This window comes from Mesoplodon mirus (assembly GCF_964341445.2).
Source record: "Mesoplodon mirus genome assembly, chromosome: 12".
NCBI classification, from domain to species: domain Eukaryota; kingdom Metazoa; phylum Chordata; class Mammalia; order Artiodactyla; family Ziphiidae; genus Mesoplodon; species Mesoplodon mirus.
In genome coordinates, this window is record NC_138988.1 from 77,033,273 (window position 1) to 77,047,962 (window position 14,690).

At 43.9% G+C, this 14,690-nt stretch overlaps 1 protein-coding gene across 7 annotated transcripts in view; it reads left to right on the forward strand.

Annotated features, from left to right (window-relative positions):
• RUNX2 (RUNX family transcription factor 2) overlaps nucleotides 1–14,690 on the forward strand; it is a 359,184-nt gene that overhangs the window by 196,134 nt on the left and 148,360 nt on the right. For 3 of the 7 annotated variants that reach the window (XM_082639499.1, XM_082639501.1, XM_082639504.1), the window contains one exon: nucleotides 14,085–14,150. The exons of 3 other annotated variants lie outside the window; for them this stretch is intronic. In XM_082639499.1, the coding sequence (XP_082495625.1) occupies nucleotides 14,085–14,150 (66 nt within the window). Of the gene's footprint in view, nucleotides 1–9,528; nucleotides 10,661–14,084; nucleotides 14,151–14,690 lie in introns of those variants that run through there. One more of the 7 variants, XM_082639503.1, reaches the window with a different exon arrangement.

Consider the following 14,690-nt stretch of genomic DNA (forward strand, 5'->3'; position numbering starts at 1 on the left):
TGGAAGCTCCTTCTTAGCCTTTCTCTCTGGCTTTATCATTTAGAATAGAGCAGTCAAGGAAGATTGAAATCAAAAGGCTCAGTGAAAGGAGGATGCAAAACCAGACTGAGAAACACCAAATAACAGGCCACTGGGAAAAAAAAAAATAGGCACTTTTTAAAAGGAATAAAACTTAAAGACAACAGGCTTGAGGAGGGCTGCTTTCTCCCCAGGAGCCAGGTCTGAATCCTGATGGTCGGACTTGCTTCTTCCTCAAACGAGGGGTGGTCTTGATCAGACTCATGGTCCCCTCCAGTTTTAAGGCTTTGGTCCTGTTCTTTTTTGCTATAACTTTGCAGTATTATATTGAAAATCACTACAAAAGTGGGCAAGGAGATAGATAACTAGGCCTCTATTTAGGGACCTTGGAAGTAGAAAACTGGTGATGTGGTTGTGTTTCAGCCCCTGTGCAGACCTTCCAAGCTAGTATTTGAAGTGTCAGCTTGAAGCCACAGCTTACGCCCTGGGTCCCTGCAGGTGGCTTCGTGGCATTGCCCAGCTCTTTGCCATGTTCTCTGGTGCCTAAATTAAGAGAAAAACCAAAGTGAACCCCACCCAAGGGTCTTCCTGCTAACATTTTAATACAAAGGTAACATTTCAAATGGTAAATAACAGAACTTCCGCTTGGAAGTTGGAGAAAAAATCTTTCTGAAAGTTTGTAAAAATCGAATAAGCAAGTACCACTTGAGATTATGTAGAAGGCAAATTGGAGCCATTCACACTGAGGTAAAACTCTGCAGTTACTGAAAAATATGGCAAGTGAGCTCTAACAAATAGAACAAATAGGCAAGTTAGCCTTGAGGGAAACAGGGGACGAATAAAGAGATTTGTACAAATACAACCTGCGGGTTGGGACTGTGGATTCCGGTGGCATCACACTGGGTGTGACAAGGACCATGGCCCAGTGCAGTTTGAGAATGATGGGCCTGCAGCAGCACGTCAGGCTCAGAGGATGCTGGTCTGAAGGCTGGGTTGGCCAGGAGACGCAGAAATGCGGGCAGGCGCCCCTGAACGTGTGAAGAAAAACTGAAGACACCACCAGGGAGGAGGAATCGTCCTCGTGGTGGGGAGGCTGGAACTCTTCTGCTGCTCTAATTCAGCAACTCCCAAGAGGAAACTGAAAAGACCCAGGATGCTCATGTCATCGATAACAGTGGTTTTTCTGGTGGCAGAAGTTACTTAAAGCCTACAGAAGAAGAACACCGCGTTACAACAGATTAGGTGCAGAGGAAAACAGGAAGGATTATACAGTAGCAACTCTATCGAAAGGTGATAGTAAAATTAAGTGCATAGCAAAACTCAGAATTAATAATGATAATAATATTTAGATAGTGTTTTAAATATATAGAAAAGACTTTCACAGACATTCTCATTTGATCTCACAGCAGCTCATCGGAGTATAGATGTTATTATAGTCCCTGCTTTGCCAGTAGGAGTTTAGGCTCAGGGACATTCAGAGACTTGACCTCTAGGTCACATGGGGAGACGGGGGAGGGAAAGACTCAACCCCACATCTCTGGGCTCCAAGTGTGCTTTCCCCACCATGCGTTGTCATAGGGGTCTCCACATCAGAGCCAGATTTTGCTACAGAACCTATTGGGTGTCATCCTAAGAGGGATTTTTATCACATTGGTCTTTCCAGGCTATCTTTGGGGGACATAACACCAGTAATCCTTCCTATGTTCGTGCTTACAGGTCAGAGAACCCAAAATAAAGTAAAATTCACCAGATTCCTACCAGAAACAACAGTGGAAATAATCCACCTTCTGATTTTTGTAAACCTGAATTTTATTCTGAGATGAAACATGTACATATTAATGGAATCTTAAAACCTGAAGGTATATATTTTTATGTGTGGGGCAAGGAAACTTAAGCTACTTAAGTTATGCATAACAATATATCCTATCCTGCAAGAGTTGGAAAGGTGGATATAAATGTATTAATTTCAGATAGGTTAGATCAAAACAATTTGCTGGAAAAGTCTAGAACAAAGAAGAAAGAGAAGTAGCTCACATCATATCTCTCATTGAATGTGTGAGCCTAAAGCAAATTTTAACCCCGTTTACTGCTAAATTTAATGACGAAACACTTTCTTGAAAAGCTAACAGTGTTCCCATTTTCTTCTGGTCTCCTTGCAAACTGTTGTTAACAATTATACTTTTTTTATTTTGTGGAAGAACTTAATTTTCTAATCGGCATTTTGTATATCGAGGGAAACCTGGTATTTTTCGCACGGTGGATTTATATACTTCATTTAAAAAAAGACTGTAATACTGTTTTTTAATGAATGGGCACCTTTCTTTAGAGGAACGGCACTTCTAATAGAATTTTAAAGGTACTTTTGGAATTCTCAAGGTTTTGTAATATGTAGCTGAATTAGAATTTTAGAGCTGGAAACCCAAAAAGATGATTGAGTCAAGTTCCATCATTTTACTGATGAAGAATGGGGTGGGAGGGGGCTCCACCATGATCACCCTTCCCATTAGGGACACTGCTGTGACCAGAACCCTCCCCAACCCCAACTGCTAGCCCAAGGCTCTAGAATCCTATTCTCCTGCTACATATCTAATAGACCACTGACATTATTTTGCTATTGCTGCACATGGCCACTGTGATCTGAAGGAAAACAAAAAGCTATCCCTGAATTATCTCCTTTGCCCCTTTCCTCTTTTCACCCTCGAATTAGCTCCTTATGAATAGACCGAGTAGACTCTGCTTCACATCTGTGACAGTACCATCTCTCCGGGCCGGTCATCAGCTGTTTGGGGCCACATCTAGAGTGCACTCAGTGGACAGTATTCCTAGGCTGGGGAAAAAGAGGGCTCAGGTTTTGGGCAGGCAGAGAACTTCCACTGTTGGAGGAGCTACTCTTGGACTATTTGTTGTGTTTTTGTGTGTTTCTCTCAAGGATATGGAGCTGACCAGGCCCTCTTTTTTTTTTTTTTTTTTTTTTTTTTTGTCATCGAAACAAGTAGCTCCTCTCAGACACCTTAATACATAATTAGGTGTGTCTGTTTACACTTGGGAGACAGCGGTCTTCATGTCCTAAAGAAGTACAAGGAGTCTGGGAGCAGCCACAAACAGATGTTGAAATTGTCCATTTGCGGCAGGGTTATTACTATAGCACCAGGAATAAACACTGAGGATGCAACCCCTCTGCAGGGGTGTGTGTGTGTGTTGAGAGGGCAATGTTATCGAGCAGAGGAGAAAGTGAAAGGAGGTCCTCTTTTTCTTTTTTTTTTTTTCGATTTGCCTTAGTATTTGTTTATCTCCTACAACAAGGAAAATTTCACTATTTGGCTTTGGCTGTTGGAAGGCTTTTGCCAAATGCTTTACAATCTGTAGGGTTTGATTTGTGTCAAAAAACCCACTTTGAGAACAAGGTTCTATGTAAGTAAGATGTGTTTGTTTTTGTTTAAATCACTCAGAAGAGAAATCATCTCTTGTCCATTGTGAAAAGAGAGGTTTCAATCAAAGGAAAATTCTCCATATTCTAAAATATACAAACAGCTCTTTGAAATGGATGCCAAATCAAACTCTAAAAGGGACATTTTTCTTGCAGAAGTTTTGAGTTAATTCCGTGTGCAGGGCCTGAGTGGAAAATCTCAGAATGTCAGAGGAACGAGTTACTGCAACACTGTGTTTGGATTCGGAAGTTACATAAGGAGCATTGTCTCAGGACAGTAGGAAGACTTGTACATGGTTTTAGGCTGAATCCTAGCAACAAAGAAAAAGAAATTCTTTTCAAAGTGAGTCAGTTTTTCAGTTAACTAAAAGGTTGTAGTTTGGTTTCTGATATTATTGGATATAAACCTTCAATATGACAAGGCATGCCGGTCATCACTTTAAAAAAAAAAATTCAATTGAGATGATCCCTGTTGTTAAAGAAACACCATCTTTCTCCCTGTCAGGACTTCTCTTAGGATGAAAAGTAGTAGATGCTAAAGGGACAAATTGAGCGGGGAAAAGGGACAAATTAGGAAACCCAACAATTCCATCCTGGCTCTGCCACTAATTGGCTGCGTCCTTGAGTTGGTGCCTTCTTTCCTTGACTCAGCTTCCACATCAGTTGGGCTTTTTGTGAAGGTAAAACCAGATGTATGTGAAAACAGTGACAACCTAAGAAGCAATGTACACATTTGCAACATGATTTTTTAATTGAACTATTATTTTTGAGAGTCAGTGTTGACGTGGGACACGAGAGTTTGCTTGGGACTGAAAAAGCCAGAACAAATTTTTGCTCTTAGTATAAGGGAGCAAATGCAGGGGACAGGTGAGAACGAGAGATGCACCCCAAAACCGGTGGGCAGAGCAGTGCTGTGGGTCTGGAACTAACCTGAGCCCTTTTGGTGCAAGTAAACCACAGGTGTAGTAGGTCAGGAAAAGCCGTTGGCTGCAGATGGACAGGCAGAAATCAGAAGGCACAGGCAAAATGCAGTTAGAGACAAGGCTTTAGGTCAAACCTGGCATCACCATCTCTTTCTCCTCTCACACACATTTAAAAACTTCCCGAATGTCACTGAGAGGAGCTACAGCGCGTTTGAAGATATGTAGGACGGAGTTATTGTTCTCAAGGAATTTACAGGCTGGTAGAAGTGGTGAGGTGATTGTAGGTCCTCTGCATGTGCATGCCTGCCTAGAAGAGAAATATAAGCGAAGAACGAGGTGCAGGGGAAGGAGGGGTCACTCTGGGCTAAAGCAAGAACACGAGAAGACTCGGAAGTGGAGGGGGATTGTGAGGTAGATTTTACAGGCTGCTTAGAATTTCAAGGGATTGAGATAGAGTGGAGGTGGGGACGCTGAGGGCTGAGGGGAATAACGTAAAACCAGCGCCTGAAGGAGGGAACATGGAAGGTGGACAGGACAGAACACGGACAGGGGTCCAGTCGGAATGGATTGTAGAGCTCCCGACGAAGGAGAGTGAGAAACGAGGCTGGAAAGGTAAGTTGGGACAGGGTTGTTACTCCAGCAAATGTTTGCTGTGTGCCTAATAGAGAAATCTAGAAGCATACACGCAAACCCGCGTAAAAAGCGTGACATGAAGTCACAGAACGGGTAGGAAAGCTTGAGGAACCAGCAAGTTAGATGAGACAAGGATGGATAAGCCGTCTGGGCAGCAGATACAACACACACACAAGTGGCCCTTGGATCTAAGGCTACCTTCTGTCACAACCAGGAAGCCTCTTACGTGGTCTCCCTGGGACAGGAACCCCTTCCAGGGCACGGGCAGAGGGAGCCGGTATGTGGATGCATCTGACTGGAGAGGGAGAGAGGGCACGGGTAAGGACAGGTCCCGGCAGGACACAGCGTGAGGCTGAAGCCTGTGGCTTTGATCCCAGATTAACGTGGGTCCTATCAGGCCTGGGAGAGCTGTAGCTTGGGGAGCTGACTTCGAGCCTGAACCAGAGCACTTTGGTCATCTGGTTCCCATTCTGGGTCTTGGGACATCGGGTGGTTTGAGACACAGGCGTTAAGGTTCAGAATGGCTTTAGGGCTGTGGGACCACACCAGGGCGCTAAGCCCTTTGAAGGGAATTTTATTTGAAAAAAAACGGTGCCCCGAGCTTGTCACATTTTGAGCGATGCTACCTCCAAGGCAGCTGCTGCCTGGAGCCTTCCTGGGTCAGCGCTAGAGTCAGTCACAGGGAGAGTCTGAAACTGCATTGGTGCTGGATTTAGTCTATCTGTTCCTACTTTAAGAAGGGGAGAATCGAGCTGGATCTGAAAACAGTCTGCGCATTTAGGGGATGGTGGAATGTGGTTGCTATGGTGATTATTTGCTCTCCTAGCCTCCTTTTCCCACTGCAAGAGGCTTTTTTTTTTTTTTTTTTTTTTTTTTTTTTTTAACAGAAGAGTTTGGTTGGGCCTGGAGCTGGGTGTGTGGAGTGAATCAGGAGTTTCAGGATTCTAATTCTCAGCTCACGTCTTTCCTAGCTTGGACCCAATTTTTAAATTTTCCTTCATCTCTGGCTCTACTAATTCAAATAATACCGTATGAAGGAATACCCCTTTGAGATGGAGATGTTTACTATTTGCTGTGTACTTTTGCCTGTTCTCACTTACAAGAGTCTTACCCAATGAGAGAACCTGGGGAATAAATAAAATGTGACTTGCTTACGATCACCCAGAACATCAACGGTAAGGACCATATGAGAATTCTGGGGCTGAGTCGAGCACAGAAAATAGGGGACAGGAATCAGCCCCCCACCCCCACCCCATTCCACATCCCATCCCCACCTCCATCCCCAGGCCTGTCACTGACAATTGATCAGAACCCTTTCCATCATTGCCCTCCAGGTAGGAATGGCCACCAGTATGTTAGAACTCGCATGAAAGTGACACAGAATCCCTGAACCGTGGAGGGGACTGTGGCAGCTGAGCCCCCTAGGTCTGGGGCCAGGTCCCAGGCCACCATTTTACTGGTCTGTAACCTTGAGGAAATCACTTTGCTTCTTTGGGCTTCAGTTTGTCATCCATAATGTGGGGTCAGTGATACCGTCTCCCTCCCAGGGCTGGAGTGAGGATTTAATGTGAGTAGACTCACTGTAATGTAAGTAGACATCTCCCATGGAGTACAGATCCTCTGCAGGTGGGAACCTTCGAATCTCTTTCCCCGTAGTAAAACCTGTGACACCATGGGATGCTGTGACTACAAACTCACTTGGAGGATTCCTATGCTTGGAGCAAAGACTGGTCTGTTAAGCACCAGGCAGTGCTGGTTCCCAGCCCATCCTCAGGGCATTCCTAAACAACGTACCAAGCTTGAAAGACTTCCCCACTGAAGCACCCCAAAGGGCAGAGGGAACTCGGCTCCTTCCCCACTCTGCGCCCCCCAATCTGCTGACGTAGCCCAAAACAACCCCAACTCTTGCCTGGAGAGCATTTTCTTGTCTCCTGTTATACCTTAAAATTAATGTGAATTTTCCTCCATAGTATATCTGCTTTGGTTTTAATATAAAAATAACGTCTTAACTTACTAATATCAGTTCAATGTCCCTTTTTAAAGTCCCTCCCCCATTTGTTCCCTTCTTGTATTTCATGCCTTCCTATCAGCTAAGCTTGATTGTCTAATATATAACATCTCAACCAGTTCATAAATTTCTGCTTTTAATATAGTCTGAGTTACCATTAGCACAGGCCACAGGAAAATACCAGGCTGTCCCCTCTGCATTCAGGCTTTTTGGAAAGATTTACTTAGGAACAATTTATCATTTAGTTGCAATTTTTAAAATAATCTTAATTGGCCACATATGTTATCGAATAAAAGCCGGTCTTCTAGCCTCTGCCTCTGTCCGCGTGGTCCCACCCCACACGTGCGCATGCGCACTGCCTGTTGCCAGGATGTCAGAAAATTATGCCACCCTAGGCAGATACCGTCACAGGAAAGCCTCCCCCTGATTTAAGACAAGATTACTGATATTGAAGCTGTTATGTTTAGGAGGGAAAGGCTATTGCTTCTAAACCTCTGTCCCTCTTTTTCCTAGTTCCTCCTGTCTTAATTGTGGCTCTATGTTTTGGTAGCCATAAGTCATTAGTGGTTTTTAATTTCTCTGAAACTGAAATAAGGTCTGAAAGGGTGGATTTGTCCCTTTTTCCTCCTTTTCTTCCTTCTTTTTTTTTCCTGGCTAATCGGAGGAACGCAACCACATCTGAAGCCACTTGGCTTATTATGAATTTCATGGAAACTGATTCTCTGAAAGTGTTTCCATATGTGTGTTCCCCATATATCCCATCCTCTCTAAATGGGAGCACAGACGTGTGCATGGGCTGGAAATGGCTTCAGGATGTGACAGAGCAGTCATATGACCACCGCGGCACTGTGGGTGGCCCCTTCTGAAAGACACGGTGTCCTGGGTGCTGGCCTCCTTCCTGTGGCGGATCTGGTTTCAAAGACTATCCACCCTTCCTAGCCTTTAAAAAGTTCTTAATCAAGGCCTAGCAAGAAGATCTCTCTCTCGTTTTTCCTCCGTTTCTCTCCCCCCTTCACCCTTTGGTTTCTTCCTTCTCTCTTACCCTCCCTCCCCATGCACACACGAACACACACACACACACGCACTGCACATCTATGGCCTCCCTCCTTCTCACCAAGAGGAAATGTATTATTCCAACCATATCCTCAAAATTTGGGTGGGTTAAAGGGATGGTTGAAGTTTCTGAAAATTGCCAGGTTGTGCGTTTTTTGCTTTATTTTTATTTTTCCTTTTTCTCTCTCTTTCCTTCAGCATAGCATACTTTCTGAGCCTTGGGATCAGCTGGTCTTTCAGAATTTGTGAGCGTGCAGTGGAAAAGTACAATTCATTACAACACGGAAAATAAATATTTATACTGGATAGTCGAGGCACTTTTTCTCTCTTTTGCAAAACTACGGAGCTTGCTAGTCTGACCTCTCATTATCTTCAAAAAATCGATTTCAGATTCTCATTTTGCTGCTTTCTCCTCCATCAGTGTGATCCATCACATTTCTCCCCCGTGAGGTATATTTTTCCACCTATTATCTAATGAAATTAAAAGTAAAAGTAATTTAGTGATTGATACTTGATCATTTTAAGTGTGAGGGGACAAATTCAGGGAAAGTAAGAAAACTGATGTAAAAATCTCTTAAAACCTCAGTGTGGAAAATGCAAAATAATGTTCTGCGTAAAGTCGAAAGTTGATTTTAGGTAATGTTTACATAGCATTTCTGCTTCTGTCATGTTGCTTGCTTGGGTCTATGCTAGTAACTGATTCGTTTAGTAGATGTTTTGGAAGTACTCGTCTTTTTTCAGTACCATACCGTGAGCTAGGTAAGTAGGGGTGCTGCTTTTTTTTTTTTTTTTTTTTTTGGCTGCACAGTGTGCGGGGTCTTAGTTCCCCGACCAGGGATGGAACCCGCGCCCCCTACAGTAAAAGCGAGGAGTCTTAACCACTGGACCGCCAGGGAAGCCCCTACTAGGTAGGATTTCAAAGGATTCATGGTTCTTCTTCTTCATTTGCTTTCCCTTTAGCTGGAAAATGAAAATGCTTCTCTAAAACCAGTGATGATACTTTAAAATGCATGGAGTGGTAAAATTTACATCTGTAAACGTTCCAGCTGTATAGGGTAAAGAAAAGGTGATAGGCATTTGTATACCTGGGAAGTCCTTGTGTAGTGGTGAGCTTTGAAGGCAGTGCTTACGTACCCGGGTCTGGCAGAGAAAAGAGAGGTGGCCGTGAGTCTGGGGATGAGCAAAGCTGTCGTGAGGGTCCTGAGTACATGTCCTGCCACAAAGAGGAAGGTTGATACCGAGCAGTAGTGGGACGTGACCGTGGAAGAGTAGGACAGAGGTCTCTGACTATGCCAGTAGCCTCACCCTTATTTTCCGCACCCCCTTTGCAGAGCTGCTCAGTCACGCCTGGTGACGGGTGGCTGTGACCTGTGCTGGGTCGGGATGACACCCTCTGGTTTCAAGGCTCTGCCCCTGTGTGGCCTGAAAAGGTGGAAGATTTTCCCCTTCTGTGTGTGTTTCCATAGAATGCAGATCTAAGGAAGCTCAAGGCCGAAGCTCTACGTTTCCCCGCTGGCACGCACTGTCAGGGATGCAGACAGGCAGTAGCACACTCGGGCCTGAGACGGGAGGACCACGTTTTCGTCTCGGGATGTCACGCAGATCCACGTGTCTCCAGGGTGCCATCTCTTCATCTATAAAGGTCATCCACAACTCTGGATGATGCTGACATACTGGCTCTATAGACTATCTAGAAATTCAGACAGGAAGCAAGCTTTCCAACCCACTCCAGATAAACCACGTGACCTTAGTGGTAGCAGTTACCTTGGGGTTCAGAGGGAGAGGAGCGTGCTGACTCGCCTTCCCGCAGGCTGTACCTTTCTGGCCTGGCCCTCTTTCTCCTTCCTCTCTCCTCCCCGTGGCTCCCCAGTGTAGACTTACACACAGATATGGGCTCTCAGGATATTGGGAACAGCACGGTGGCCAAACAGAGAAATCCGTTCACTAGTGGCAACTGCCATTTGCGGGCCCCTGTCTGAAACGTGAAGTCAACCGATGTAACAATGCTTGGGGAGAGCTTTGAACACCCTTTAAAGAGAGTTTGACGAGGCTTTATAGGTATGGAATCATATTTGAGTTACATTTTAGGTTTGATGTCAGCATTACTTAATGTTTATTATAATATCTATTTTCTTGATGTGTCAAAAATGTACCAGCTGTTGTGCAGAGTTCCTGATCCCCCAACTAATTTACTTATTTGCTGATTTATCCATCCATTCGTACACTTATATTGAAAAAAATTTAAGCTCTTAAAATATAGACGGTTCTGAGGGATAGGAAAGGAAAATAAATCATCTTTACCATCCAAAGCTTACTTTGTAGTTGGAGAACACAGGCTACGAAACAGCTAATAATTCAGTAAAGTAGTGGCTGAGGGCCCGAGAGAGTGACATGGAAAATAAATGCTATTTCGAACAGGAGTGAAATAGGAAATTATATAATAGAGCAGTTGGGAAGGTGGCAGCCAAAATGTAGAAGGGGAAGAAGATTCTTAGAGGAGAGCAGCTCTGCGGAGATCTCGTGTATTATATGTTCCAATAGAAGGGATGCTGCGAGGGGGTTAATAAGAAGTACCCGGACGTTATTTGAGATTTGGTGTGGCGACAACTCCTACCATTTGAAAGGCCCCGATGAAGCTTTGAAGTTAACGCTTCATTGCTGAGAAGTCTGAGGGCTTTTCATTCTGTATATTTTTGCCCTTGCATTAAAAAAGGGCAGAGGGCTCTGCATTTGCCCATCTGTTCTCCACCTGGATTCAAGGCCCCTTGTCCTTTTCTCCGCCCCGACCTGCCCTCCTTGGCTGGGGTGTGTAAATTCCACTGCTGAGAGGGGGTGATACGTGGGTACGATGTTTCCTAGCTGACAGCCCCGAATGGCAAGTACCCCAGTCTGCTATTCTTTTCGAACTCCTATTCCCATCCTTTTGAGAGCTCTCCTGGCCCATTTTCAACCAACCACAATGTCTTGACGGTCTACTGAATAAGAAAATGCATGTGAAAGTACTGGGTAAAGGCCTAGAAACATCAAGTATCATTGTTAGGAAGCCCCAAAGGGGAAGACGAACAGGGATTAGACTGTCACTGCCCTCCGCAGCTCACTCTAGTTAGGACTCAAGCATGACCCAAGATAACTCGCCTTAGCCATCGGGGTGTGGAAGGCGCTGAGTGGAGGCTTGCAGGAATCAGATCAGAGCTTCTCTTTTATTCTCCCTTATCTTGGTTTCACTCCTTTCCCCTACACTTTCCACTTGCTTGGGAGACCCAAGAGACCTGGTTGGGTAAAGGGAGGCCATTTCCTTTTTCCCCATAGCCTTTGGCGGAGAGGAGCGAGAAATTTTTACTTTTAACATCGATTTTATTTTTATTTGAGCTTCATGGGCATTTTATTAATATATTCTTCCCCAGATACACTAGGTTGTGAAAAACTGCCGCTGCTGCCGTTTCAATGAGCAAGGCTCTTGCCGCTCTATTTATGATAGCTACATAAATCTGCAGCTGTCTGACTGGCTAAGGGTGCAGCGAGCAGTTGTGGAATGAAATGCATCTGTAGGGAACCAGCAGGTCCTAAGGGAATCAAGCCCTTGACCTTGGTCTCATTCACATTATGCCATGAACAACTGAATTAGTTGCTCACTGTTGAGCAGATTAGATCAACAGGTCCCGAAAGAGTTTTTAAACAGTGTCCCAAGAACAGTAGCTCTCATTGGGCAACACATGGGCACCAGAAGAACCTACTTAAATATTTCTAGGCAAATTTATTTCGGCAGATAGGCTCGTAAGACAGCAAATATATATCTGTGGTTGTGTCCACCGAATTCCTTAAGGGTGACTAAGACTGCAGAGTGGTTAGAGGTCAAAGAGGTCTTGTCTAGCTGTGGTTCTGCCTCTCTGGAGCTTTGTGATTTTTGTAGAGCACATGGCTCCCTTCTCCGCTTAGCTTCCCCATTTGTCAGCAGGTTAGATTAGGATCATCTAAACAGTAAACGAGGGGTTTGGATTTTTTTTTCACCAGAGTACCCCAAACTAGCAGAGGAGGATAAATGGGTACCTTAGGGAATCTGGGCGCATAGTTTAAAGCTTCACAAGTGCAAAATTTTGTTGAAGTCATTTTTTGTTTGTCTGAAAATTCACCCAAATGTTGCATTCTACTCCATATCATGTCCATGTTTACTGTACAGCATACCCTTGTCTCCATGCTGGGTAAAACAAGCCTATCAGGAAGATGCACCATGTTTATCTTGGGCTTCAAGTAACTCCTGGCAGTGCTGGCTTTATTTAATCGGTAGGTTGTAATCTGGAGTTTTAAACTGGCTCTAAAGCTACAAGGCAGATCACTGGGGCCGTTACTGAGCTTTGGCTTTACATTTCTAAAATTAGATTGGGGTAAGAGTACTTTTAGAACTCTCCAGGCTTTCATCCTGATCCTTTTAATAAGTAGATATTATATTTTCTTTACTTTAGTTGACATAATATCTAGGTCTATAGATAGTTTGTAGCTGTACGTAATGTGGCTGGTGACATGGGTATGAATAGTTTAGGACACAAGGTCGAAATAACCTGAGAAGATGGTCTAAAAGAAAAACTTGAGATCTTGTACAGAACGGAGATTAGAAGTACAGGTACAACCCCATTCAAGGAAAGAAAATTTAGTTATATCCTTTGCTTCTGTAATAATTATTATGAATAATCGAAGGTTAGGAAGGGGTTTAAGTTCTTTCTTTTTAAGTTTAGAATTCCTTCCATCTCCCCATCATTGATTATTATATAAGAGATCTCACATGATACTGCAGCAAGTTGTTGAAATTTCTTCCTACAGAACACATTGCAGTGTAACACGAAATAACTAAGTTCCAGAAAATTTTATTTTTTGTAACTTATAAAAATTACCATATAATCCCTTTAAAGTCCTCATGAGCTCTCTTTGCCCAGAAGGAGTTAATCCTCAAGACATGACAGTCTCAAATGACTAGAAGTCATTGGTCAAAGTTCTGTAAAGCCAGCGGAAGTTTGTGGCATTGTTTTCTATAAACCACAGCCAGAGCTCATTAATTGAGAAATGAATGTCAATTTACATTAGCTGGCATTTAGAAGCCAAAAAGGTAGAGTGATCCTGGCATGTGATGGATAATAAAAACATCAGGCAAATGCATCAGGTAAAATCGAGAAGTTGGGGGTGGGAGGTGGAGAGAGAAATTCAAAACCACACTGGAGTTTACTGGCAGGGTCCCACATAAAGGGTTTTAATGAGGCTTCTGCATCAAAAGCAGGGAAACCACCTGGAATTTTAATCATGACGACAGTATATTTTAAATATAAATACCCACGAGAAGCATTTTTTCCATTGATGAACCTACCTGTGTGAGCTCTGTGCTCCTGTGGGGGGCAAACACTGATGTTTTAAGGGTGACATCTTTCCATTTGAAATTGCTCACATTATTCTGGTTTCTCTCACGAGCTGAGCGTTGAACTTAAAGCGTACAGAAGTGGCCTGCCTATACCCATTAACTCTGCCAACTCAAGTTCACCTAGATGCCCTGCAGTGAAAATCAGGCTGGCCGAGAACATCTCTGGTCTCTAGGCAGGGCCTGTATCGTGTCAGGCACTACAGAAGCACAGGGCAGGGAGATGGCAGATCTCATCTGGCCCCGTTGGCGATTCTGTCCTAATCACTTCTTGTACCTTTTCACACGTGAGCTTGTCAGAATTTCATGTTTGGGTGGGGTTAGGGAGAGGCCAGTGGAGGATGGAAGAATTTATAAAAAGCAGAGAGTAACTGCCCAGACTGTGCTAGTTTTGGTTTGTCATCTTGAAAGTGTTTGCTTCTGGTATTAGAAGCTGCTCACCAGCTTTTTACTCTCTGCTTATGGGCCTGTGGATTCTGGGAACGTACTGTGAGGGGTGGGACCTTCTCTGCCTCCCCTTCCCCACCCCCAAGGCAGTTGCTTCTCCTCCTGTCTTGGGATTCACGGTGATAGAACGTTAGAGCCGGAAGGGAACTTAGAGCTCATCCCCTCATTTTACAGATGATGACACTGCCACCTCTGACTTCTGCCTCTGGCCTTCCACTCTCAGTAAGAAGAGCCAGGCAGGTGAGACTTTTCACAATTGCTGGGCTGGGCTGGGTGGGGCTGTCTGATTGGGACTGTCCATGAGTGAGAAACACCTTGTTAACGATATATTGCTTTGAAGTAGTCACTTCTTGCTATCAGTGCACATCACGGCACTTGTCCCGAGCATTTTATAAAGAACACAGGCAGTGTGCATTTTAACAAAAATGAACAACTCTCGATCAGCACCTTGAAAGAAAAATATTGGGATGATTCGTTTAATAAATATTGTAGTATCCAAGAACGTGGCTATAAAAAATGGAAGCTGAAGAAGTACCTGCTCACTAAGACCTTCAAGGATTACTGAGTGCTTTCCCTTACAGATAAAAGCGGTAGGAAAAGCAAGGGTATGAGATCCAAAGGATTGGAAGATGTTAGGTGTGAACAAAATCTTAAGAACACTGGTATTATAAAGCGGCTTGTCACAATTCTGTCAGTGTTAGAAATTCATAACCCTGTCTTTAAAGATCACAACTATAAGTTTTTGGCATTTCCGAAAACTAATTTCCACATGAAGTCGTT